The sequence below is a fragment of the Nelusetta ayraudi genome, unplaced genomic scaffold, assembly GCF_046127955.1.
Source record: "Nelusetta ayraudi isolate G7.1 ecotype Tasmania unplaced genomic scaffold, CSIRO-AGI_Nayr_v1 ptg000011l, whole genome shotgun sequence".
Lineage (NCBI taxonomy): Eukaryota > Metazoa > Chordata > Actinopteri > Tetraodontiformes > Monacanthidae > Nelusetta > Nelusetta ayraudi.
In genome coordinates, this window is record NW_027466061.1 from 15,922,501 (window position 1) to 15,950,324 (window position 27,824).

The 27,824-nt window shown below is 44.3% G+C and overlaps 1 protein-coding gene across 2 annotated transcripts in view; it reads right to left on the reverse strand.

Annotated features, from left to right (window-relative positions):
- LOC142885200 (A-type potassium channel modulatory protein DPP6-like) overlaps positions 1 to 27,824 on the reverse strand; it is a 77,500-nt gene that overhangs the window by 33,315 nt on the left and 16,361 nt on the right. The window contains exon 1 of one of the 2 annotated variants that reach the window (XM_076021425.1): positions 25,832 to 27,033. The exons of the other annotated variant lie outside the window; for it this stretch is intronic. Coding sequence (XP_075877540.1) covers positions 25,832 to 26,023 — 192 coding nt within the window. The 5' untranslated portion in view covers positions 26,024 to 27,033. Of the gene's footprint in view, positions 1 to 25,831; positions 27,034 to 27,824 lie in introns of those variants that run through there. 2 annotated transcript variants of the gene reach the window in all.

Genomic DNA, 27,824 nt, shown 5'->3' on the forward strand with positions numbered 1-27,824 from the left:
AAATAAAGCATAAAGAGTGTTCAGGGATCATGTAGCAGGCCAGGCTGTAGAAGACGACACTGCTTTCACACAGCAAACATGTAAAAGGCTTTCCATTAAATGGAAGCAAGTAAAGTGCCTGAAGTTGCACCTACCATCATTGCGTGACAATGTTGATCTGAAGGGATAAAGCATCTGGACTCATTTATACCTGTGTCAGCATACTGTTCAGCTCAGTACGACATTCCCAGCCTGGCCAGTCACACTGAATTACACACAGCAGACGCCACAACAGACTGCAGTCACTGAAGTGTGCCTCTAACATCAAAAATGTGTTCAAGGACCCATATGTGCTTTTTCACATCTCTACGTTTTTAGTTTTGCATCACAAATCACCATCCACATTGATCTTCATAAAACTGCATATTAGCCCTCTGTTTACGGCCTCTCTACTACTGAGACTTTATAGGAGCTTTGACGTGTTTAGAAGGGGACAAATATGAGGCAGTCTCACTATCAGTGCCCTTCGTAACATCACAAGCAGATGATTTCCAGAAACTGCATGTTTGAACACGGAGCGTCTGAAAAGCAGAGCGAACAGAAAGAGACTGAGCTTGTTTCCAAGGAATTCATTGACTGACTCGACACATGTAATGCTGTTAGAAAACGCTGGTGAAGTGAACACCGTGTAATGGCTTATCTTCTCCGACGCCGCTGGCTCAGATTTAGACCACAGAGTGGACAACGCTGTAATTGATCCCACTCGATATCTGAATTTATATTTCAGAGAGCCGGAGAGGGAGAGACATAAAGTGTATAAATGTGAGTCATTATGACTAAAAAGGGAAAAACAAACAAAAAGGAAAAAAAAAAAAAGAACCCAAACCAAACAGCAGCAGCAGTGTCCGGGCATCAGTTCTACTGCTCACTGTAAGAAAAAAGGCACGTACAAGGCACGTGGAAATGGAAGAGAAATGAGGGGAGCTGACGGGAAATAGAGGGAAAAGCGCAGTTAGAAAAGGAAATTATGTTTTCTCAGAAGGACAAGAACTCCCACACAGCCAGAGCAGCATCTTTTAATCATTGGGAGAAGGGCTACTGAAGAAAGACCAATGCTGAATGACTCACGAAGGGCACAGGTGGAAGCAGCTCCTTCAGTTTATTCTTTTCTCCATTTTGGTTATTTTGAAGGACTTGTTGTTTTCCAGAAGAAGTCCCTGAAAATTCAGTTGATTTAAGGCCAAACAGGACACACAAGAGTTGTTATTCATTTGTAAGACTTCCAATTAAAAATCCTTCATTTAAACGCGGCTATCGCTGAAAATCATCTCAGCATATCTCAGCCAAGACGGCCTCCTTCAGGGAAAGATCTCATAGGTCTGTAGGGGGAGGGGGGGGGGGGGGGGTCACACGACCAGGAAGAACAAGTCACCTCACCGACACGTGTGTCACATGAAACCAGTGACACAAAGACAATGACAGTAAAAATAAATAAATAATAAATTGAAAAAGACTCATCCCATACAGAGGGATGTTTCTGGTTCTGCTGTTTCCACGCAGAACCAGAACTCGACTTGCTGTCGAGACGAGCCGAAACGCCAACTGGAAACTAAAGCGGGGCAATGTGCGTCTTTGAAGCGTCGCATTGTGCAGCGACATGAGGGCAATGTGAGCGCGAGAGGATTTAACATTACAGGGAAAAAAACCAACATAATGCATTCCCTCAATGTGTGACGACTTGGTAACAAAGAAGCAGCGCTGCCTAATGGAGAACAAGAGGGGGAAAAAGCGTTAATTGATTCACTTCTGTTCCCTCAGATAAGAAGTGGGATGAGGAGCAGAGAGCAAGGCATTCCCGCAACGTGATAAAAGCACTTGCAGCAGCAAGGCACCGCTGGAGTTTCGCTTCTTTAGGGGCCCGGCACTTCCTGTGCCGCGATATCTTCATCTCTCCGCCTCGGCCTGCGCCTCATTAAAGGAGACACACAGACTGGCATCGGTGTGAAAGTGATATCACAGAGGAGCGAGGTCAGTGCCGAGGCGGGGGCAGGAAACAGAGTGCCAGCAGACTGAACACTGTGGAGCACTGGCAGCCATTACAGACAAAAGAAATGTGAGTTCTGTTTTTGTGTGTTTTTTACGTTAGAAGTGTGTTATGTTGCAAAGAACGAGCGCACATAAGTGTGCACATGCACTTTTTCCAAGTCTTGCGCCTAAAGTTTGCCATCAATATTTAATTAATAAATAAATAACTCGACCTCGAAACCTCTTTTCTGCCTTCCGCCGAACTCTTTACTTTTAGCCCTTTCATGAATTTATGAATAGGATGTGGAGGAATAAACACTTTAGACGTAAAATATTCACAAGCGCTCACTGGATTGGAAGCAAGGGGGACATATCTTGCGAGGAGGCAAAAATAAATAGATACATTTTTAAAAGGTTGGCCAAGGCCGTTGGAAAAGCGGTCCAACCTTGACCAACGCACCGCAACAATTCAACCACGACGACACGCAGCCGCTGCAGCAATTTCACACAGCGAGCAGCCGCTGGGCAGCGATGCAGCTCCCCCCTCCCCCGTCAGATTAACTGTCAACAACTGTTATGCAACGACTAATTGTCAAGGTGTTCTCACTTCAACTGAGCAAACAGGAATCCGAAACACCCGTCACAACGAGTGATGAGTTGCTGTGATGTAAACGCACAAGCGGATTGGGTGTCTAGCAGCCAGTGCCTCATCCCTCATCCCTAGCAAGAGGAGAAGTCAACCGTCCAATCACCATGAAGAACTCTGTTGTGCCGTAGATGCTTTTGCTGTGCAGAATTTATCCAGAGTTTGTTGCATTGGAACCCATTACGGATTTTTCATTATGAGTAATAGGTAGTTATCCAAAGAAAAAGCTAAAAAAGAACAACCTTATTGAACCTGACTGCTACTTCATAGGTCCTGAGTCATATGAATGTTTGCTACACTACACTGGAGTAACAAACTTTCTCAGTGATATATTCTTATTAATGATCTACGTGTAGACACCGACCACGTTAATGGGTTCTCAATAACTTCCAACAACGGCTTCACAAGGTTGGATAGAAATGAATATTAGGCAAAGTAAGTCAATAAAATAAGTAAATAAAGCACTTGGTTTGGAAGAAGGGTCGAAGGCTGCAGGACGAAGGGGGAAACAAACACAGGACGTCCTTTATTCATGCAATCAGCCGTCGGATGAAGTTATCTGATTTATAAAATAAAAATATGCTATTTTTCAAACAGGCTTGCAGGCTACTGACGTGGTCCTTGGGGATGACCTGGTGCTCGCGGGCACCAATTTGGTGAACACTGAAAAGATGTATATTAAAGAACCCCTGAAAACAGAGTGGCCACGAGGAGGTCGCAGAGGGCCAAACAAACGGCTCGCTGGGCTGGTGCTGTCACCAGCGTCTGAGAGGTGCGGTGGCCCTTTGTGACATCACAAAGAGCTCGCATCCACAACTCTGTGAAAGGTGGAGCCAAATGAAAGAAGTAAACCTCCTGTCTCATTGCTGGGGAATTCACCAGCAGGCCAGAGTCATTAGATGTTACAGTTATGGAACGCATATCAATTTTGCACAATACAGATACCCTCCAAAAAAAACATCTCCAGTGTCTCGGAGGACCGAAGTCTAACCCGCTAATGAAAACAGGACACCACATTTGTGACGGTACAGCCGCTGCACCTGCGGGCTGAGGTTACACCGAGCCCTTTAAATATTTAGGCACAAGTTTGGAAGTCGCCGCACGCCTTCCGACTCGCAGCAACAGTCAAGCAGAAAAATGTTTGCTTTCAACCCCAATACGCCAGCCAGACACCCTCCCTCATCTAACTAAATAAAACCTCCCAGGTTAGAACCAAATGGATAGCAAAACACACAAGGACAGTCCTACCGGATCCTGTTGCTGCTGCTGCTGCTGCTGTTGCTGCTGCTGCTTCTGCTGCTGCGCCGCTTTCACCGGCCCGTTCGCATCTTTGGCAGAAGTCATGACGGCGAATAAAGTGGGAGAAGAGGCAGATGAAGGAGGGAGCAGCCTGCTGCTGACAGGTGCAGAATAATGTGGAGCAAGGAGCGCGGATCGAGAGATGGTAGAGAGAGAGGCAGAGAGAGAGAGAGAGAGAGAGAGAGAGAGAGAGAGACAGACAGACAGAGAGAGAGAGAGAGAGAGAGGGAGGGAGAAGGGGAGGGGAAGGGGGGGGGGGTGCTCAAGGATATCCAGAGGAGCGACCGTGGGCGCAGGCGGCGCAAGGTTCAGCCCTGACGCTCTGCGAAGCGGCGCTACTGTGTGGGAGGTTCTTCGCTTCGCCTCTAGTGGCCGAGTCATCGCGCGCGGCTCGCCGAGCTGCAGCGCAGAGCCACAGCCTCGCCAGGTACAAGTAAATAAAGCACTTGGTTTGGAATGAGGATCGCAGGAAGCAGGACGCAGGGGGAAACAAAGACCCAACGTCCTTTGTTCAGGCAATCAGCCGTCGGATGGAGATATCTGACTTATAGAATAAAATGAAAAGTAGCTGACTGAAGCAAAAATAGATCTCGCACATGACGTCAAATAGTGGAGAAGCACAGTGGAGCGCTTCTCTCACTGTCCCTCCTCCAGGAGAATAGAGAGCTTTCCTTCATCCATCCACTGGGAAACTAACATTAAAGGTCCAGATTTATACACCTCTCACGATCAAGAAATTGATTAAACAGCAGCTGTCATTTCAAAACTCCACATTCTGAAATATCAGATTGACATATGACCTTGACCATGACCTTATCCATCTAAAAACACGTCCTGCCCTGTTTAATGCCGACGGACCGCTTGAAAATGTTTGGCACTGGGCCTTTAAGTGGAAGCAGCAGGCTCCACTTCCCATAGCTACACTCTGTGGAAGCAGCAAGTGATCAGTGTGGGCACCCATTACTGGCAGGTCCATTACACAGGAAATGGAAACAGGAATCAATGCAAGGAGGACAAAATAGTCTCAGGTGAGATTATCGCTGCTCTTCTTCTTTTTTTTTTGGTCTTATGTTTATTTACTTTTGATGCCTTTCACAAATCTGGTAGAACAGCAAAGAGCCGCTCACAGTGTGTCCGAGCCTGTCTGAAATTCTTATTTATTTTTTTTTTTTTACTTCAGCATATTGCGTGCCAACGCTGCTGTATTGTCTGCCAATAAAACAAAAGGCTTGCTGCTGGCCTGGCTCTTGAGAGGCGGCGCTGCCGTCCTCCCACATAGAGCAGAAATAGTTCCCGGCTCTGAACGAAATACACCGTTTGAGCCGCAGCTCCCTAAACTCACGCGTGTGCGTGTGTCACATCTCCCGCACACACACACACACACACACACACACACACACACACTTGTTTGGCGCAGATTGTCTGCTCGTTTGTGTTGCGCGGATGCATACGCGCATGCAGCAGCGCGGCTCTGCAGAGGGAGTTTCTTCAGAAGTTGTGTGCGCTCTCTGCAGAGCTCCTGGCCTTTTGAACAAATCATCTGTTGGTGGGAGAGGATGTGACAAAAAAAAACCCTCAGATGAGGGAAACGGAAAGATTTCGGAGTTTGCCACTAACAGAAAAAACATATTTCCCCTTTTCAAAAATGCACCTGTGCTGTCGCATCAAAGGCTAATTAGGGTAATGGGGACGAGGTGGATTCTCTGGCGGTCAATTGTGATTCTTTCTACAGCTAATAGGAAGACACGGAGTAAACAGTTGAACTCTCAGAACTGGTAGAGTTCTTGATGAGTCTAAATGATGCAGTGAGTTGTGAAATGTGCCGGCTGCTCTGGGGAAATTAAGTCTCGCAATATATCTGCTTCTCAGGTTACCCCTTTTGGTATGTAAGTGCTGCCAGATCAAATAGTTGAGGTTCAGAGGACAAGCAGCGGGTTGAAGTTACACTTAATTGTGGGGTTTCTGTGAAGAAACAAGACTGCAAAAAAACTACTGAAGGTTGTGTTAAATAAATAAAGTTTCAGTTTTTATTACGATATAGATATATGTATATAAATATATATATATATATATATATATATATATATATATATATATATATGTATATATGTATACATATATATACATATGTGTGTGTGTGTGACTTAAATTTGTAGATGAAGTGCCATAAATTTAGTTGTTAGTGTATTTAAACGCAGTTGATACCACAACAGTCTCTGTCGTAAAGTCTGGATTTCTATTCTTATTTTCAACAGCAACCTCTACCATATTGTCGGCATTGTTGTTGTGCCCTCAAACACAAGATTAATATCTTATCTTAACATCTCAGTCACGGACTTTCAGGGTTTGAGACTAGTTTGTCGGTAGCGGAAAGGTCACTTTACTGAGTTAAAGACCATTAATCAGCACAGAGGAACTTTATTTTGTCATTATTAATTGGTTGAGGGAGGAGAGAAGAAAACCCGATAACAAACAAAGGTCGGAATGTTTTGAGTGATTACCGATCATTAACAGCAACTCTTCTCTCTGAGAGGAGACTTATGTTTCTGTGAGCCACTTTCAATCAACAATAACAGAAATTAACAGCATCATTTAAAATTATTTTTTTGACATCGGCAAATGGTGCTAAGATGATAATGCACACAATATTAAAATAAATTAATTTTAAGCAGCTGAAGTGTTTATGCTCCTTGCCCATTAACAGCATTCCACATTCATTCCAAACTGTTTGCCTTTTGTTATGAGGTCGTAAATGTTGTAAATGTCAGGATCTGACTTCTCGCGACTTACAGCAATGCTCCCAATGTTGATCCCCTCATCAGTCAGACAACTGACAAGGACGTGGTATTTCAGCCAATAAGCTGCTCAGTATATATTTCCTTTGGGCAAAATGAACATCAAATTTTAAAAAGGAAAAATTAAAAACGATGACATGGGAAACAAACCATTTTGCTGGTTTATTCCAGAAAGTCCAATTCAAACGTACTTGTTTTATGCTGTAAACCATGTTAGGACCAAAATTATTTGTTATTATTATTTTGAACATTTGAGCTTTTTGTTTTTTTTCCACTTTTAATTACACCCTGTAAAGACATGTGGATGGAACTGCTAATCCAGGGCCAGGAAATACTTCGTCCAGGTGAAAGGTCAAAAGATGTGAAGCTGTTTTTCTTACAGAGACCTTGTTCTTCAACTTCCTTTTATTCTTAGTTTCAATTGCAGCGGGAGTGTTGGTGTACAGAGGAGGCAGTAGGCAAGGTTAAAATCAGCATATGAGAAGTCCTGCAGGATTAGGATTAGAGGGGGCAAAACATACAGGATAAAAGCTGAATCAAGTTTTTGCGGCTGAAGGATTAGCCGCGCAAGATAAACCATTCGTCACGGATGAAACATGCAAATATCAGTGGCCGGATGACTCGACAAGGAGGAAAACAACAAGCTCCACTGGCATCGCGCGGCGCCACAACGTGAGGCCGGAGGGCAAGCGTGTCGCGAGCACATTTCAGCACCAGCGGGGTGGACAGCTCCGATGAGTGGAGGACGTGTTGACGCCTCTGACACACTAGTTTCCAGCGGAGGCGGCTCATTACCCGGCGCGTGGTGGACAGTGAACCTGACAACTAACCTGCTGTGTAAAGTGTACGATATTTAATTGGAGGGAAGGGAATCAAGGGGACATGCAGCAAACAGGAGCGGGGTGTAGGGAACCAATCCCGTCTCTGGTAAACATGAGAAACTCCAGGCAGTGCAGTGACGGATCATCACAACACCACACATGAACGCCCCCCGACTACAATTACCTGGCCGGCGCTCAGTCTTCATCTGGGCAGAGCCAAACAGAGCGTCGCGAGGTCAGCGACGGCAGCGGAGCGTTTGCACCTACAACACTTTGCCGTTCTATCGAGCGTATATTTATCAGCTAATTGACATTGATTTCATTTACATGCCATTTTCCGCACGTTCGGCTCTGCCCTCGTCTCCCCTGCAGCACCTGTCAAATAAATCCGCCCCTGCGAGGCTCTTCAATAAGCACTTTGCACCGAGTGATGAATGTGCCGCCTTGTTGAAGTGTTTATTTTCTTTCTGTCTGGGAGGCCAACCCACAGTCGTTTATTTAACTGTCAATAAAGGGCCTGAAAGTCTTCAACTGCATGCTAGCTCCCCCCAGTGATCACTCGCTGCCTCGCTGCGTTTCAGTGGCGGAGGAAAAAGCAGCTTCCGTCCAGCAGATTGCTTATCGGAATTCTTCGACTCCGGGTTTGCGCTCATGTATAAGGGAAAACCCACATCAGTAGGAGACAGGGAAACGCAATGCAGAGAACGGGGTGTTGGTTTGATTACTGGTAATTATCAGCTGCTCCCCATGTCCCTCCGAGAAGAGCTGAAAGCTTCACTCACACTTAAAAGCAACAATGACTGGCGCTCACAGAATCATCTGCCATGCCTTTCTGCATAAATGTGTCCCTGAGGGTGTTTCCAAGCACAGCCATGTGACAACAGCCTTATTACAGTGCACATGGTATCAGCAAAAGCCAGTGCTGGACTGTAAGAAAGTAGATAAATTCACATAATGTGCATATTTATTTTTTACATTTATATTAAAGTGTCTGTACTTCTTTAACACTTAACTTTAGAATAACAATGTATCCTTTTGGTTGAATCTGTTGCATTTCATAGCATTTTCGTGCTGACCTTTTATTTTTATGTTGCACGGTGCTCTCATTAGCGGCATGTTAAGAGTTCTGCAGGTTTGTTAATGCATCATTAAAACAATACAGCAGTTTTATTGACGGAAAAAGCAAAGTTTCCCCACTGAAATTTTAAGCTAAGCAGAATAAAGAGCGAGCTTAAAGTCTTGTGCTTTGCCACCACTAGGAAACCCTAATGTGAGGATAAATTCCATTGTTAAAACAACACATAGCAAACTGTATTGCAGGACTATTCCAGAGGGCCCATCTTCTCATTCTCCTGTCTGAATGCCAAGCAATTAATAAGTAAAGAGCTGTTTTTATTTTCCTGACTAAAGTGTTACTGTTAAAGTGCTGTGTGTGGAAGTCCTGCGATGGCATTAAACCACTCAATGTATTTATTTAAGCTCTAAGCTCTGTATTTATTTATCTATCTATTTACTGAAAAGGAGCAAGGTGTTCAAATCAAAACATCAACAAACAAAACAGGTAATGATTTGTTTTCGTCTGTAGGACAGGATGTTTAACACCACTTTATAAAATGCAGTGATGGGATGTAGCTGCTAATGCAAAAATTGTCTCCTTCCACCTGATTGGCTCCATATAGCAGGTGTTTTTTTTGGTGAATTTACCACCGAGAGATGCAGCTACATAAAATAACAACAAGGTGTTGACAGCAACATCAGATTAGCAGCTGCCAAGCGCCGGCTGCTGCAGGAGAGCAGAATTGATTCAACTGCACTGAAAACAGAGCGAGCAGCTGGTTTTGATGCTGTACATTTTAACGATGTTAGCAGCAGAACAAACACTGACGCTCCGCTTCAATTCTTCGGTTTGTGATCATCATTTCAGCAAAAATCTTGACCATCTGAAGATGCTGTTTGAAAGCTGAAATACCTGTGAAATTCAAATAACAGCAGCAAAGCCTTAATCTCACATTGTCATTGTGCACGTCAGCGAAGTCAAAATCAATCAGCGAATGGCTGCTGACTGTGGAACAAGATGTTTCCTTTCAGCCGTGGCGCCCGCTGTCAGCACGGCTGACTCAAACAGCCGTCACGCCGTCTTCGCCCTCCGGCCTGCTGTGACTCCTTCAGCCTCCTGGCTGTCAGAACACCTGCACCGACCCTGCAAATACCGCAACATGCATCCGGGCGCCTCTCGCTCCCATAAATGGCAGGGTGCAGGTAAAGGTGTGGGCGATGCTTCCACAGTACCTCAAAGGTTAGCAGCAAACTTAAAGGTCATGAATTCAGATGCGGAAAAACAGGCAGCAGACTGAAGAGCATCTGCTGGCAAAGGCAGTTTTCCACAGTCTGGACATTACAGAGGGATAATTAACAAACCTGCCAGTCTTTAATCACACTCATTAAGCAGAAGGACTTTCAGGGGGAAACAATTAATCAGTCATTATTTTCTGTGGACCTGTTTGGACACACACCCCTACAGTATGTGATCAGGAACCACACTGACTCTGCTTGACTTCCCGGGCGTGTGTGAACCTTCCCTTCCCTTCTCCACTTGACTTTGACTTTAAATCTATTTTTCATAGAGGCGGCTGCAGCAGAATTACAACTAAAGCCAACTGGCTGACATCTTCCACTGCCGCTGAGCTCTGGGGGACGGGTTTGGGCAGCACTGCAAAACATTAAATTGAGGGAGATAAGCATCAAATCAACACTTCTCTACAGAATCATTTCAATCATTTCATTATTTGTTGTCTTACAATGGTGCTCACATTTTTGTTTATTTCCACTAATTCATCATGATGTATTATGTGCTGCTATGTTCGACAGCCTTTAGACTTAAACCTCGTACTAGGAGTGAAGCCCTTTGACCATCAGAAACCTGAATTCTTTTGCTAATGTTACAGCTAAAATATGAAATATTTGTGCCTCCTTTGCAGCTCATGTTGCGATGTGAGTAATAGAAAAAACATTATGTGCTCAACAGCCTCTAACACTTTCTTTGTCTCAACAACGGCATCCCAACAGAACAGTACTGCTTGCACTTAAAGCGCTCCACCTGATGTCCCTGAGGAGAAACATCATGTCGTTTGCAAACAGAGCCTCCCAAGCCAATTGGATCAGGCTTTGACTCTGAAAGCCTCCAAAGTTCTGCAGTAATAAAAGATCCACACAGATGACTGTCTGATAGCCGCAGGGAACAAACAGCACCGCCGCACAAGTCGACAACAATACGGAGTCCTGATGGTTCCCAACCTATTGTCAGTAGCACATCACACTGGCCCATGGAGAGGAAGTCCAAACCTGCAACCCTTTGCATCTAACTGGCGTTACCAACAGCTCTTTATATGTGTGCCCCATAAACTTGCCTTATTCGTCAGCTTTAACAGGAAGTTATAATTGAATATATTGTAAACAAAGGGCTAAATATGTTATTGGAGATCTAAAGAATTTTGGGAGGTAATTAATCGCGTAAGGCTGCCCTAACAAAAAAAGAACAATGAAGGAATCTGTCATCACTGTGAATCTAGCCTTGAAAGCGATATCATATTAAATTCATCACAGAGTACAAACTCATAAAAAGATACACTTTGAATGCTTCCAGTGCTTGGAGCTTTGTCGTGTATATTGAAAAATATTTAGTTAATAATCTTCTCACTGCATAAATATGCAAATATTTTCATTTTATGTGCTTCGTTATGCCTCTAACTCCAGAAAAACACTATCTGCTGTCTGGGTGCATGATGGAGCCTTCGGCACTTTGTATTACAGTCACTTAATTTGAATACTGCAGTGTGAGGTGGTGTGCACCTAAACAGCGTTAAGGGACAAACTAAATTCATTGTGCGGTTGAGAGAACGCTGTTAATATAATGCAATAAACCAAAAAAATGATTAGCATTGGTAGGACATCTTAAAGTCTCAGGGGAAATAAGTCAAGACGATGCAGTAATGCAGCAATAAAAGCATTAATTAAAACAAAATCAATCAGATCAACTTTGTAAAGCTAAGTTGATATGAGATGGAGAGAAACAAACACAACACTGGGAGCCACAAGAAAAGTTTCTTGTTTGGCGCAGCGGCTAGACGGTGAGTCAGCACCCATCTAAAGTGCCCAGCCACGATCTTGATAAACAGACTGCTGGTTGACAAACACTGGCAATTTTGGCAAGACGATTTAAATCTTTGTTATTTAAAAAAACAACAACTGGGACAAAGAAAGCGTTCCAGTAGATTTAATAATTGCAGGTCTTTATCTCATGCGTTGCTGAATGAGGGTCATTAAAAAGAATAAAACAACAACAACAACAACAACAAAAAACAGCTCAGGTTGTCGATTGTTCCGTGCCTTTTTTCACACACACAAACACACAGTACCTTCCAGCGTGGTGGGCTCTGAGGGGGTGACAGAATTTTTCTTGTCGTCCTTTCAGTTCATTTGTTTGTCAGCAGGATAACAACAGATCTGCAAGCTCCGTTTTAACTACACTTAGCGGGAGACTGCAGCATAAGTCAGGGAACGAGAGGCTGTTACACAGGATTTAGAGGTGCATTTCCTTCAACCTCCATCTTGGAAAAGCAGCAAAGAGACAGAGAGAGAAAGAAATGAAAATCAAGAGATCGAAATAACAAAAGTGAGCCTGTTTTCCAGTTCTGCACACAGCAGCAGTGATACATTTTTTTCATTAATAACGTCAACGTCACAATCTGAAATGTTAGAAGATAGCCAAAGCTTATACAATTAAATTAGTCAGGCTTCAAATATACTGACCTCGCATGGCAGCTGGGTTGCTCCAATGATGCAATCTAAATCATCCATATTGCCAACCACCAACGGAAAGTGTTCAATCGGTCCTTACATTTAACAATATTTTCCATACCTACAATCATTAAGAGATGAATGCACTGCTCTGGAAAACTACAGAAAAAACAAGAATTTGAAGTGACTACAAGTTGTAAACAATTGAGTTAAAAATTAGCTGGTGCAGATGCTGCTATAGAGGCAGTTTTATCCAAACTGTATGATAATTCTCAAGTGAAAACCATGAATAGAACCAATAAAAGGCACAAAAGACTTTGCTTGTAGTGAACAGATTTGGCTTTGGTTTTGGCAAGATTTGTGATTAACACTGCAGCACAGAGCAGCGAATAACTAAAATGCACAGTAGCACGATTACCCAACTCGAATGTGACAAACAGAGAGTTTGTCTCGTCATCTTCAAAGTTTCAGAACATTTTTTAGCTCCTGACCTGATGCATTCATGCATGCATATGTATTTAAAGCATTTAGAAGCTCTTTAGTTTAAAATGTGTAAAATCCTCAGTTGCATCAACCCAACAGTCAATCTGGACCAAAGCTGCAGTCTGACAGGAAAAAAACACAAACATGTCAATACTGTGACAACTTGCATGCTGTCGGCTTTCTGCCACTGCTCAGCCTCTTTGAGTATTCTGGTAGTGTTTTGAAGCGCTCATGTCAGCCTGTGTCAAAACAAATGCATCTTTCAGCCGTCAAATTAGCCACAAGAACCAGACCCCAGGACGAACAGCGAGATCTCTATCACCGCCGCTGAGCTGTAGCTGCAGAGACTGGGAGCCAGACAGTGCCTCACAGCTTGCCCCCGTCCCAGTGTGACTCCGATATCACCCAGACAAACATCTGGGCCTGCTGAGCACCGAGGTGTCGGCAATCACGACACCATTTTATGGGATTTTGCAGTCCGATGCACCTGCCCCTTTATGTAACGACAGTCACTCACTTTCAACTGGCCGTGAAGTTATAGTGATGAATCTGTCAGAGTAGCATTTAAATCCACAATGTGAAGATGATAAATTATGGCAAGTTCTCCTGAAGACAACAGGGTCCAGATTTTGGTGAAACACACACACACACACACACACACACACACACATATATGCACATGTATACATACATACATACACATACATATGCACTGAAGCAAGTTTTTAAGAGTGAGAAAACTCGGTACTTCATATTAAAAATGCTGAATTTAATTTTCTAAAACAAAACACCAACACCAAAAGATTGTGCTATTGATTTGGTGTCCTGTGTATCATAAGGACAAAAAAGGCTGACACAGCAATATTGGAGTCGGTAAGCACTTTGTGCATCGCCGAGCAGTCTTTGCTTAACCACAATTATTGGCATTAAGTGAAGTGCATTAAGGTATTTCTGCTGGTTCATGACCGTCAAGTTCGCATAATATCTCACTGTAGCGGGCAGAAGAAAAATCAAAAACAAAAACAACAAAGTGTCCCTTCAACATGTCTTCAAAACAACCTGAATTTACCAGTGGACAAGTTTTTTGCTGTATAATAATAAGCAATTATTATTATAGAGAGTATAATGTTTTAACAAGTAAACTACAACAACATCTTACACAGGATGCAGTCTGAAGAGCTCATTAAACCATCACAGCTTGAAAGCTTAATAAGTAAACACCGCTCACACTTCCCCAAGCACGAGGGCCAGCTGGTAAATTATTCTTTGCAAATGTCCTTCAAGTGCTCTGTAACAGCCTAATTAAGGGCACGATCAACGAAGAGCCCGGCACCGAAAGGCTTCTGGTTAGAAACACAGTATTTACAAGAAGTTTAAGGAGGAAAAAAAAAAAACTCACCTGCCACATTCTCTCCACTCGGGACAATTTGCGTGTTTTCATGGCGATGGAGAAGTTGTGTATGAGAGTGCGAGCTGAACGAGTGTGGAGTCAGGAGAGACGTTGACGCGGGGGGAGATGGATGATGACCAGGTCATAAACAAGAAACACTCAGCTCTCTGCCGACATAAAGCGGGAGTCAGCATCTCGGCACAAAGTTCCGCGCATCAAGTCAGCGCCCCGGGCTCGGCAGAGGGCTTTTTATTCTGTCCCATAAGCTGCACCATTTCATCAAGAACCTCCAGAAAAGGTCTGGAATTAGTGGAACCCTTGGAGAGGTCACAAGAGACAGAACTCTAAGTGCCTGACAGCCACTCTGAAACACGACCCTGCAAGGTGGCAGCGACGGGTCCCCTCACAACAATCAGCACCACACCACTTACCTTGGCCATTAGTCCCGTCTTGCCGCTCAGCCTGCATCAGCATTACACACCGCACGCTGAGCTGCCGAGATACAGAGCCACTTTACGGTGCTTCCTTTATTTATCCCCCCTCACTGTCTTTTTTTCCTTCAAGGGAGCAATTTACCCTCAGTTGCAGCCTCCCGCTTGATGAAAGTGCACCACTTCCAGGTCTATACAGGTTTCACTTCCATCCATGTGTTTCAGAGGGCAGGGAAGAAGAAGCCTGCTGTGACCTAGTAAGGCCAGCACCTGTAAGACTCTGCTTGGGGCCACTTGTCGTCACTGGCCGCGATCTCCACACCAATCCCCGCATAACTCATTTAATTAGACTCCAGCTTGGCTATTTCATTCTGTGTGAGGATTGTTAGAAAATAATAGGGTTGCGGGTCAGCATCTTATTGCATCAAAATGTTACTGACTTAAAAATGAGTTACCAGATATCAGGCAAAACCTTCAGATATCACAAAAAAGGCTGCTGCATTTGTAAATAATGTGACAAAAAGCATATTTCATATTTTGCCAAAAAAACAAACAAAACATTTTCCACCATATTAAGACTAGTAATTGACCATGAAAAATCTAAATATAAGATATCGTCAATAAAATAAAAAGTACAAAAAAATCCATATAATCCAATATACTCGCTGGGGAGCCATAATTCTGTTATACTGCTTCCTCAATATCGCAGCCCTAATCAATACTTTTAACACCAGCATTTATTGATGATGTGCAATGTGATTACACATGCAGGTAACCGAGTCGAGAGCGGCTCTACAGCTTTGCTTTTTGCCCTGCGGAGAATTACACTCCGCTAAGCTGATTATATTGGTTTTTAATACCGAGCCGTTCGCTTTCGTTGCTAAGCATTGATGTCATTGTTGTGTGCCTGCTCGCCGTGCTTCTGACAAAACAGCAACACGCAGGAAGAAAAACAGAGCCAATACACACAGGTTCCCAGATGAGTCAGAAAGAATGTCAGTTCGACATTTAAGATGCTTGTCACACCTGGACTTTTGTTCCGAGTCCATTCGCATATTTGCTTTGGGTCCTATTGTGTTCACAGTTGAAATACCTCATTGATTCATTTGGGCAGATGAACATGCTACCGACATGAAACCAGGTTTGTTTCCTTTACTCATGAGTGAAACATTTACGTGTCCACATTGACAAGGAGCCTGTTAGTGCCTGTTGCCAGGCAGAGCACATCAAGACTATTTGGTACATTAGCGGTGTCGCTCTAGCGTCGAAATGAGTGGAGCCAAGACCACTTTGAGACTTTTCTGGATGACGTGAGCTTGGTTTGTTTGGTTCCACAAGCATCCACTGCGTTCACATACGTCCAAAGGGATTCAGACAAACTAGAAACACCTCCTTGTTTCACAATGTCACCAATATTAATCAATGTGTGACAGAAAAAGTCTAACTACAAGTTAGAATAGTAATAGTGGTTCAGTGTCAGTATTTGAGCTCTACCTCGCCAACATCCTCTTGTAAAATTCTCTGCTCCAAAAGGCAAATCTTTATTTCTCATTAAACTGAGATCTGGGATCCATAATGAATATTGCCATTTCTAATCTCAGTCAATACAGAAAAACCATTAGAAAAATAAGTGTGATAACATCCGCTACTTATACAGTGGCAAGTAAGTCATTGTCTTATCGTGACAGCAAATATAATTATCCAATCACAAAGAGGATGATCATATGAGAAGTATGAAGAGCCTGGGTGCAGGGTTTGGAGCAGTAAGATCTCCAGCTGACAGCTGGCGGACTCACAGATGAAGATAGACGTTAGTTCCTCGGCGAAGCCGATAAAATCTATTTGTTTGTCTCGGTCCATGAGCCGTAATGTCAGTGCAGCAAGAGCACATTCAGCCATAAAGTCTCATATTCCCACAATGCACCAGCCGACGTTGTGATGAAGGAAAATATCTATCATCCGAGTTTCTAGCTGTTGGCGGTGGAGAGGGGATGGGGGGGCGGGGAGGCGGTGGGGTGGATTGCGACTTGACAGCTTGCCAGTTTTCAGCACGGCGACTCACTCAAAAAGCGCTGCTACCCCGCCCCGCATACCACCCCCCCCCCCCCCAACCTCCGCTACGCCAAACAATCATTATCTTCCCTCCAATCTCTGTTCCGCTCCATGTGAGCACCGCGGCGAACATCATCAGAGAAGTCAGCGCTTCGGCTCCACACTCGGGGAAAAGCAATCTGCCCCGTTTTCCGTCCGCGGAGCATCGCTCCTCATTCAAACAGGGGCAGCAGGGAAAGAAACATTGAGTGAAAGACGACGACGTACATGCAGGAAAAAAAGGCAAAAAGGCTCCGCAGTGCGGGTGGTGGAGGGTGGAGGGGGGCTTGCCATGAGAGCGACGACCTACATGTGTAGGTTGCACGAGAGGCGACACAAGAACACAACAAAAGACAATAGAAGGCTGAGGTGGAGGAAACACCGAACAGCACTCGGACCCACCGTCATGGCTGCAGGGACAAAACTTTACTCCCTCCGTCTCTTCTCGCCGGACTAGAATGTACAGAAAGGTCACTGACACCTATCTCATGCCTTATTCATCCGAAGACTATACCAGAGGCTGAAGGAAGGGCCGTGCCGTGCCGGGCAGGGCCATGCCGGGCCGGCAGGAAGCACCGCGGCATCGCCCGGGGAGTCAAGAGACACATGCAGTGACAGCAGAACAGAAGCACAGCACAGGTGTAATGAAGGCGTGGAGAATAAAGGCTCTCTCCTGCAGTCACAAGACCTGAAGTGGAGAATGTTGCATTGATCACATGTACTGTGGTGCACGGCTTCAGTCAGTTCTTCTTATTTATTTAATTCATCTCTTTCTGTGTGTGGATTCCTTTGTGCCACTACACCCCAGTAGGGAATAATATGGCAGCTCCAGCTTTATCATCAAAGCTATCTACATGTGAACAAGTTAAAACTATGTTGAAAACTTTTTTCAGCAAAGGTTTGAAGGGTCCCAAAGTTTACAAAAAATACACTTTGCCAGTGTTTGTTTTGTTTTGTTTTGTTTTGTGACAATATCAGGTGTCTCAGTCAGTGGGACTTTAACCATTAACATTCAACCACCCACTTAGCTGTTTTCCCCACTAAGGAATCTGTTGTCGGTCCAACTAGCATTCCGTTTTCTGGAAGATAATTCCGTCATGTTTTTCCTATTGTCCTTTTGCATGGATCATCAGGACTCATTGCAGCAGGCAGCAGAGTGGTTTCCCTGCACCGTGAACAATTGTGTTTCCTGCCTGTCTGCTGCTTCTATCTTCCGAAGCCACGCGGGCCGATGGTGATAGAACGGCTCCGAGACAAACAGGCCGGCGAGGCTGCCAGCCAGCCAGCTCGCTCTGACCCTCGAGAACGATGGTGTATTTAGGAATGACAAAATGTATTTGAACATATTGTTTATCCCTGGTGCGGCTCTGTAAATTCACAAACTCTGCACCGACTTGTCTCTCCTCTTGCTGTTTACCTCAAGGATTAACTCCGCCGAAATACCACCTCTTTTTTTTCGGTCTTCCTGTTTTTGTGCCTGTTTGGGTACCGAGTTCATTTACGTGCTTGTGTGTGTGTGTGCGTGTGTGTGTGTGCGCGTGCGACTTGAACGTCTCCCGGGGGTGTGTCGCTGCTGTATCATGGCGTGGTCGATAAGGGAATCTGCCCATATGACACGACGGATTACTCCTGCCTGGTCTCGCCACAAAGAAAAAAAAAGGGGGGAACTGTGGGAGAAGTGGCGGCTCCGCTCGGCTGCATTAATTCAGCCAGACAGAAAATGCGAAAGGAAAGATTTTCTTCAGTCGCTTTAAAGCTCTGTCTTCATTATTAATGACCTACTTTGCATTTATTTCCCCCCTTTTTTTTTATTCAAACGGATAAGTTGTAAACATGAAATGCTGCCACAGACTAACACATGTTGACAGATCCTGATAAATCTTGCTTTCAGACTCAATACTGTTTGCAGTGGGGGGAAAAAAAACTGCTTCTGCTTTGACTTCACCACTATATGTGATCGATATGATAATTTTATGCTTTCAACTTTAAAACGTGCAGTGAAGTGATGAGGATGGAGTAGGTTTTATGAGATAAGCTAATGACATGAGTGGAGAAATTTCTGCATTTCTTGAATCTGGATGAATCATCTCCGGCTGGCGCACCCAAGTTTTTACATACACAGACGAGACTGACATCAGCCTATTGTATGATTTCCAGGCTGTATTGGTGCTACAGACCATAAAGCCTGAGCTACATACCGTAGAAGGTGGATCCGGTGCATTGATTCGAGCACAATGGGCTGCAGAGGCAAAACAGACACAGTGCACAGGCAAGCATTATTTTTGTTCTCCCCCACAAGCCTGTGTTTGGCATTTTTTAACATCAATGAACCAACGCTATTCGTTATTTCAACAAATGGCAAAGGCCTAAAGTCACGCTTCAACAACACTTGCTCTTGCCTGCAATGCTGATTAACGCTGCTGCAGCACACAGACCTCCTCAAAAGAGACACAAGTTTGCCATAAAGACCTTTAACTCGTCCTAGAAACCACAAACAGAAACATTAACAAAGGAAGAGAGAGAAATGAAAGAAACCCGGGGGTTAAGAGACAGTTCTATTTGGCTCCAAACTCACTCCAAGTTTTAAAAAAAAACATGAAAAACCTGCAGAAATATTTAAGATCCACAGTGCGGTGGCACTTCCTGTGGGTTGTGAGCTAATCTCCAGTGAAAAGTGGAAGAGCGATGTGACAGTCACCAAGAAGCAGAAGATCAAAAAAACCAAGGCTGACAAAAGGACTGATCCTCTTTTTTCCTCGCATGAATTTTTCATTTTTAGTCTAGCATACCGATGAAAGAAAACTATCCGCAAGAAGTCTAGGTAAATGAAAAGTGCGATTTGGATTTAAAAAGAAAAAAACTCGAATTGAATTTCCTGCATGGAGCCCAGATAATGCCAGAAAGGTGAGTTTCTCACCCTAAATGAAACTCCACAACGGAGACCCTAACGCAAGGGACTCGCCAGGCGCCCCCTGATCAGCGATTCTGCTGAAGCCTCGTCTCATCAGGGAGTAATAAGGCTTCTCTGTATTTAAACACTGACTAATACCCACTGTCAGCCCGAGTAATAATACAGTAAATCATCGCTGGGGAAGAACAAGAGAGGACCGCTGCTGCCGACAGGCCCGCGGAGCTGCCGCGGGGGGTGAAGTGTGTGGGGGGGGTTGAGGCAGCCTGATCGATGGCGTGTCAACAGAGTGTCGAGGGTGGCGGCTGGGCGGGGGAGGGGCAACGCACGACCTGTTGAGACGCCCCGGGGGAGCGGAGGAGCAGGTCGATAGCGAAGTGGTCTGTCAGCAGCTGCCGAGCCACACGAACGGGGAGCAGAGAGGGAGGCCGCTGTTTACGCCGTTTCGTTCTTTTTCTTCTCCTTTTTTTTTGCTGTTATTGTTGTTGGTGTTGTTGTTGATCCAAGTGGAAATAAAGTGAGTATGGCTGGTTGCAGCGTGTTACACAAGGCGAGCGGGATGCTTAGTGTGCGACACGAGAGCTGTGTCATCTCCAGATGGCAATCAGAGCTCTGCCGCCAGAGAGCAGAAACAGTGTGTGTGTGCGTGTGTGTGCCTGTGTGTGTGAGTTCCTAATGCCGACTGCCTTGCTCGCTCTCTCCACCTTTGCAGCCATGGCAACACAGAGCACCACAGGGTCGTCGCTGCGGACAGCGTAGACGTGTCCTGAGAGGAGGGAGGAGCATCGCTGGGCGACGCCACGTCTGCCTCTCTGCCCTTCACAGGGGGTCAGGAGCAAGGGGTCGGTCTGACCCGGTGTCATTTAGAGAGGCCGTAATGATTGGCGTGCCATCGTGTCATTTGGTGACACGCAACGCTCTCCTCTGGATTTGTCTCAAGGATCTGTGCTGTGAAGAGCTGGAGGAAGGCACACACCTTCTGCCTTTCAGCCCATTCATCAGTGACCGCCCAACATTAGCCACGCCTTGCCACCCCCGCTCCCAGCCGACATGCACTGCAGCCTACGTAGTGAAGCAAAACAACGGTAGCCTCGGCAATAAGTGTCATTTTTATGTTCCTCTTTATAACCTGAAAATCAGGCATCTACTCATCAGATTCAACTGGACGAAGTGAGAAGAGCACGACGGAGGGATTTGACTTTACTGTCATTATGCACAGTCATTTGGTACCTGATGGAGGATGACCATTATGTTTATATGTATATATTCATGTATATGTATGTGTGTGTATGTGTGTGAATATGTAGATATAGATATAGATATAGATACAGATAAATAAATGAACCTATATCAATTATGTCAAGACTTTTCCATCTGGCTTACCATCCAGTTATAATTGATACTCACATTAATAGTGGACTGGAGAACAAATAACGCTGCCTCAGAAAATGCTACAAGCATGCAGCAGGAAGCTAATGCAACTTGTAAATCAAACAGCGCAAGGTTTTTCAAAGAGCATTAGCAGTAGCAGCAGCAGCAAATGCTATGTCAGCTGAATTCTTAGATACATTATATTGCAACCAGCAGTCAGTAAAAATGAATGAACACTTTAGTTTACCCTCATTATCCCTCGTGGTTGAATGTCAGAGTCTAGTTTTGGCATAAAGTTGTAAAGTTAATGTTTGCATGCTGGCAGTAGTCAGATTCTCCATAACTGTCTACGCCTCAAGCAGGCACCATGAAATAACGGGTCATTGCCACCAAAACAGTTTTCTCATTTCATAAGCTCATACAGATCATCTCAAGATTACCGTTACATGGACAATTTTTTGGCTGTTTGTTTTTCTAAGGCATAGAAATTTCTCATCTCCGAAAGCCGTAGACCTAACACTAAAGATCACAGTGCTACAGAAATGGGATCTCACAATGGCATACCTCATCATTTTGGTACTGTGAGGCAGATTAAAAATAAAACAAAACTCATGTCAGCCGTGTGTGAACACTTATCACCTAGAGCACACAGATCTCCAAGCAGCAGCAGCATCAGTGGAGATAATGAAGACAGCCCGTCATTTCCTCTTCTCTCACCATCTTTTATCTCACAGCTCTTCTCGAGGTCTTCCAACTGGCTGATTTATCTTAGCCTTGGACCTCAGAGGACACACAGAGCTGAAAGTGGGACTTGGGGAGCAGGCCACTCGGTCCCTCATCAAGATCTGGGGTATAGCTACTATGTCGGAATGGAAGGAACAACCTGAGTTCATGTGAGGACGTGCATAGTGTGGGTGTGGCTAAATTACAGACATTCGTGGACTGCAGCTATGTTGATTAGTAATTAATCTAATCACTGAAACAATTGATCTACTAATTGAAATGTGAATCACATAGTCACCCAATTACTCTCATCTATGTCTAAGCTTTTAACCAGGATTTAGGAGTGTTATTTCATTAACGTTACTATTATTATTAGGTTATTCAACTTCAAAATGCTGTTAGGAAACCACCACTGACAGGCCTGATGCAACTGGTACCTGTAAAAGACTGGACAAGCCAGCTGGGGGCGCTGTGTTAGTGGCAGGGATGTCATTCTCTCAGTTCCAAGTTGATGAATTGGAAAGATTATTTTGAAACAGACTCCATTTTGAGCCTGGCCATATGTTGCTATAAGCTGAGCATGTTTAGGCCTTTCCCAACAAATAATAAATATAATAAGCACAAATATTCTATTCCGATATAAGTCTTGATAAGACTCCTCACTGGCATTATTTATCATTTATTTATAGACAGAATTTTTTGACCTTTACATTTGATGAAGTTGAAGCAGCTCGGTGACAACAACAGTAACAACTCTATGCACAGCTTTCTGAAGGGTATTAAGTCTGGCTCTGCATCCTCAACTATATTTTACATTATGGAACATCAGACGCGGACATTTAAGCACCCCTGGTCTGAAACATGAGACAAACACCAGGCAAAGAATACTGCCCAACAAATATGCAACTGAAATACGATGCAAAGGCTTCAGTCTTCTTTAAAAAAATCATCAAAGCGGTTCACTTTTTTTTTTTTTTTTTTTTTTTTTTTTTAAATAATTCCCACAGATGTAGCCTTTGCAACCTTGATTCTTCCAAAGCAGTCTTCGGTGGCAGCTTCTTGATTTTTTTTTCTGACAGCCCATTGTTACAGTCCAAGTACTATCTCAAAGCTGCCCATTAAAAAGTACATGAGACCACAATGCTTGTGCGGTGTCAATCCAACTTTGCAGCCTTAACAGTAGGAAAAGATTATTAATGAATAATTGAGTAAGTCTCAGTGGGATTTGAGCCCTTTTCATTACTGACAAAACTACAAGTGGACTTGGCACCAAAGTGTCTGGAACCCTTCAAAGTTCTTGAGAAAGTCAAGTTGGCAGCCACCCTTTTTTACTGAAACTCAGGGCAGGTAGTTAAAGGTCACTAAAAGAGCAAAGCAATGCAGAGAGCCAGGTGTCCAGCTTAGCAACAGCAGTGGTGATGATTCCTGGTGATGTCACATTGGACAAATGGCCGAGTGCAAATAATGAGTAATAAACAATGAAGAAAAAACAGCTATTTGGACTATCAGGTGACTGTAAATCAGGTGCAGCAAGTTTAGCAGAGGCTGACTGCTGCTAGTCGTTAATAAGTTATCATGCAACCTTAACTGATCCTTGTTTATCCTGAGTGAGAATGTCCTGAAGTGGAGATCAGCACCGATCAGGAAAGGCAAGTCTCCGCAGGAAATGAGAATTAAGAAAACCGGGGAGTTATTCAAGGTTTTTCAAGAGGAATTTCTCAAGAAAATGAAATGCACACCAAGACTATAAATAACTTGAACTGATCATAAAGACTGAAGAATAAGGGAATTTCTTTGATATAGCATTTTGATATGAAAGAGAGAAAAAAGGAAAGAACTATTCTAGTCTAACTAATTAAAATCCTCCAAGGATGGGATCAATAGAGATCTGTCAGGTCAACAGCCTGTTAAGTTCATGGCGTCACCCTTCAGTTTGCTACTTCCTGGGTTCTTTGGGGTTTTTTTCCTGGTGTGACTTTACTCTCAGTCCAGATTCACTTCCTGCCTTCCACTTCCTCATTATCTCACCCCTGTCTGGAGATTCAGCCACATTCATGTCCCGTCATAACGTGAAATATCAATGTGTTTCCCCATTACACGCAAAGGCGACCGGTTGAAGAAGCTGCTGTGTTTCTATTTGCAGTAAAGTATATTGCGGTGAAGGATAAGCGCCTGCTGGATTCTCCCCAGTGGGGCTCTTTCACAGAGAACGGCAACATTAATTAATCCCCCCCAAAGGCACAAAAAAAAGATGCAACGACGGCGTTTTGGAAGCTTTAAAGCTTTCATGATGCAAAATTCACTTTGCCAATGCTGAGACAGTCACTGAACACCTTGAGAAAACCCTGTTGTTTACTTATTTTATTTTGGCTGTGCGTGAAAACATAGAGCTTGGGACAATCAGCCCCATGTGATGTCACAAGGGGCGGCTGGTACCTCTCCAAGGTTAGTTAAAACAGCCCCAGCCTGGTGTTGGTTCTTTTATCCCTTTCCAAACATGTTGGAAGGTACAACAAAGCCTCAGTTTTAGCTGGAAGCATTTCTTGCCTTCATATACCATATTTTGGGGGGAACTATGGAGTTTTCTGGATAATTAATGATGCAATGCTGTACCAGAGGACGCTTAGATGAAAGGGATCTGAAAGGGGGTCTAAAAGTCGCTAAAATTCAACAGCAAAATGGGAACAAATCAAACTGTTTAAACTGTTTACAAAAACCTCATTAGTGCCTATTTTTTTTGTGGCCGCTGGTGCAAAAAATATAAAAAATAATTTTTTCACACATGGATTGTGGATAATAGAAAAAAGTTGAATATTTTTGCAGTTATTTCTTAGTGTTTGGTTACATGTGCATCATTTTCAAAAAAATAAGTCCTCCTTCATTGCAGAATAAAGAGAAATGACAATAACCTGTTTATGTTCCTGCTGAGGGAAAGGGGAGGTCTGGAAATTGCAATTCTTCTGGAAATGGTCCCCCTGTATCTCTAGGGGCTAAAGGCAATTTCATGCTCCAGCACGACTCAAGGGAGCATCAGAACTAAAAGTGACCCCAAGGTTAGTGGTGCCAAACGTAATAAATATGTTCAGAAACCTTCACCGCAATGGCTGCCACAGGTCCGATCACACCTTCACACTGGGCGATGATGAAAGGGGGCAAGCGATGAGCCGAGTCTGGTTTGGGTGCCAGAGTGATGTCTGGCCGTTGCAAAAGCTTATCAGCTGATTATTGATGTCACAGACATCAGGGATACAGGGGACTGTCGTTCCCCACAGATAACCATCCCAACAACTGCATCTCCTGTTGGCCGTCGATTTGATCAGGCAGAAACTACGAGCGTCGTGTCACTACCATTTGCCAGTCAATGTATCAGGCATGTGTAAAAAAGACAGGAATCTATGTTTTCATGCAACTGAAAGAGAAACACGTTTGCTAGTCACTGTTGGCGTGTTTAGAGGCTTAGAGGTTAAATGATAGGAAAGAGTGTAGCATTATTTTTGATTATACCAGCTATTTAACTTGTTATTATATTAAATTCATTTTTATTGTTTTTATTTTTCTAATTTTTGGAGCAGGGGATTGTCAGATTAAACAACTATCAGATCTGCCATCAGATCTTTGCTGGTACATAATACATTGTCCAAAAATCATGCACAACTGAACAATAGGCACATCAGTGTGGCCAGTGTCGAAAACCTATTATCAAAGCTTCCAGACTGTTGCTGCCTTGCACCAACCAACCTTTTGCAAAGAACTGTGAACATTCAACACAACAGGCAGCACCAGTGTCGCACAAACATGACAATCATCTCATCATCTCCATCTGCTGAGCCCGCGGATGCAGATGGAATCACATTAGTTGAGGAACATATCATGTGCATGTGAACCGGGGATATTTCAAGCAAGGCTGTATAGGAACAACAGAATTAAAAGCATCAATTTAAAACTTTTCTTTTAAAAAAAAATGTAAGTTGAATCTGGTCTTTGGGAGGAGATAAATATCTAAACACACGTGGAGGTTGTGAGAGCATCTTTGCTGAAAGTAAATAGATAAATAAATAAATTAACGTCTTACGTCCTCGTCCTCCTGGAGGCATTTCTTGCGGAACTGTACGTGAGCTTTGCCGTCAGCGACCTGTCGGAGGGTTTTGGCTGCGTTCTCCTCGTCGGCGACCTGTCCGCCGAGAAGGTGGCTGGCTTCAGGTGGGTGCGGGAACGAATTGGCCGTGTTGATCTTGCCGGTGAATCTCTGATAAAGCGAAGCCATCGTGTACAGATCCGGTTGAGAGAAGGGTCTGATCGACCCCTCCCCCGCTTTTTCTTTAATTCGCTTATGTGCTTGTCCGCGTCTCAAGGAGAACTGACGGATTTCCCTCCCGAGCCAAAAGAAGAAAGAGCGAGAAGACCGGATGGAATACTGAGCCTAGTAGACAAGCATCTGCAGACAGAGCTGCGCCGGCGTGCAGCTGGATGCTCGGTGTCCTCTTAGCGCAGGGATGAGCGGTGCACTGGAGGTGTCAGTAGTGGCGCTCATCTGCATTCACTTCACGGCGTCATCCCTTCTTCGCTCCTGCCGACGCTTCCCCGCGCGGCGTCAAGATAAGCAGGCGTCCGCGGTGACTTTCCGATCGGATATTCGATCAGACAGACCTCCCGGGGCCGTGCTGGGCTCTCTGGCGGAAAACGTGAATGAGTTCCGACGGATGATGTTGAGACACTTTGTCGGCTCTCCGTTCACTCACACTCACTGTCCTGGCGCGCAAAGAAGCGCTGAAGGACGCGGAGAGGATGCTGTCCGCAGACGCGCTGTGCATGAGAAGTGAGCAGCAGCAGCAGCTTCACCTTGTCTCTCTCCCTCTTTCTTTCTTTTTTGGTGGGGGGTGGGGGGCAGAGCGTTTTACGCACAGCGCAGTGTCTGCGCCAGTTTTAACTTGCGTGAACCCCCCTCTCCCTCCCAACACTGTTTGTCACCTTAAGATGGTCAAAACGCGCAGGCTGTGGCTGCACGCAGGGAAGAGGGCGAGCATTTCTTGGTCCAAAGTCACTGCACATGGACACAGGGCGGAGCTTGAGTGCCTCTCTGTGGCGCACTGGCTTCAGAGCAAGCTGACGACAACCTCTGAAGGGGTGGAACACAACAGACACTGACAAATTTAGCACCTTGCTCAGAAAATCTCTCCTTTGAAGTCAGTTCCTGTCCCCGTTTTTTCCTTCTGCTAAAATTAACTCAATAAAACCTAATTTTACTCTTCATGCAGCAGAAGCATTTTCAAGGCTTGAAGTATCCCGGTCATTGTCACTACTCAGAATGATATCACGACAGCCAGGGCGTTTGAAAAAATGTTTTGATCTTGTATATTCATGTATCAGATTCTTCAAATGACCACAACTCTGCTGCAGCATCAATGTCCAGACTCACGACTCGTCAATGGGGACGATTTCTCAAGGTTCAGGTGTTTTCTTGCTCCAGCCTATGTCTATTCAAACAGCCAACCCCTTCTGAAAATACCATTTTCATTTTTTTTTTTTTTTCTTTAATTTGTCCCTCTGATTATCTGGAAAGTTAATGTAGGATTAAATGTGTTCGTGCAGAGGAATTTTCTTTATTTTATCTAGTTAATAAATGGATCACATGTGACCGCTGATCTCCTCTGTAGTGCACTGCAGGGTGGTGAGCTGAAGTTTCTGTGGTCGTTATTTGGTAGGTTAATTGTTGCAGTTTCAATAGACAGTGGAGTTTCTTTTATATTTAGCTGACCTTTGCGTCATTCTTTTGTTGCCTTGCTGAAGGATCTGCAAGGAAATTGTTCTTTTCTGAGTTCCAGACAAGTATAAGACCACATAGAAGAAAAAATAAATAGTGAAAGTCTTGGCCATCAACTTAAAGTGGTGTGGTTGTATATGACAGCCATTTACACCCACTGTAGAACATCCTCCTCTTCCGTTACCCTGGTAGAGGCACCGCAGGCTCACACAGTGGCAGTTTCCCCTTCCACTACCACTTCAAATACAACCCTAAAAGCTGTTTGTTATACTGTCGTTGTTGCCTTGAACAGCGAGAAATCCAT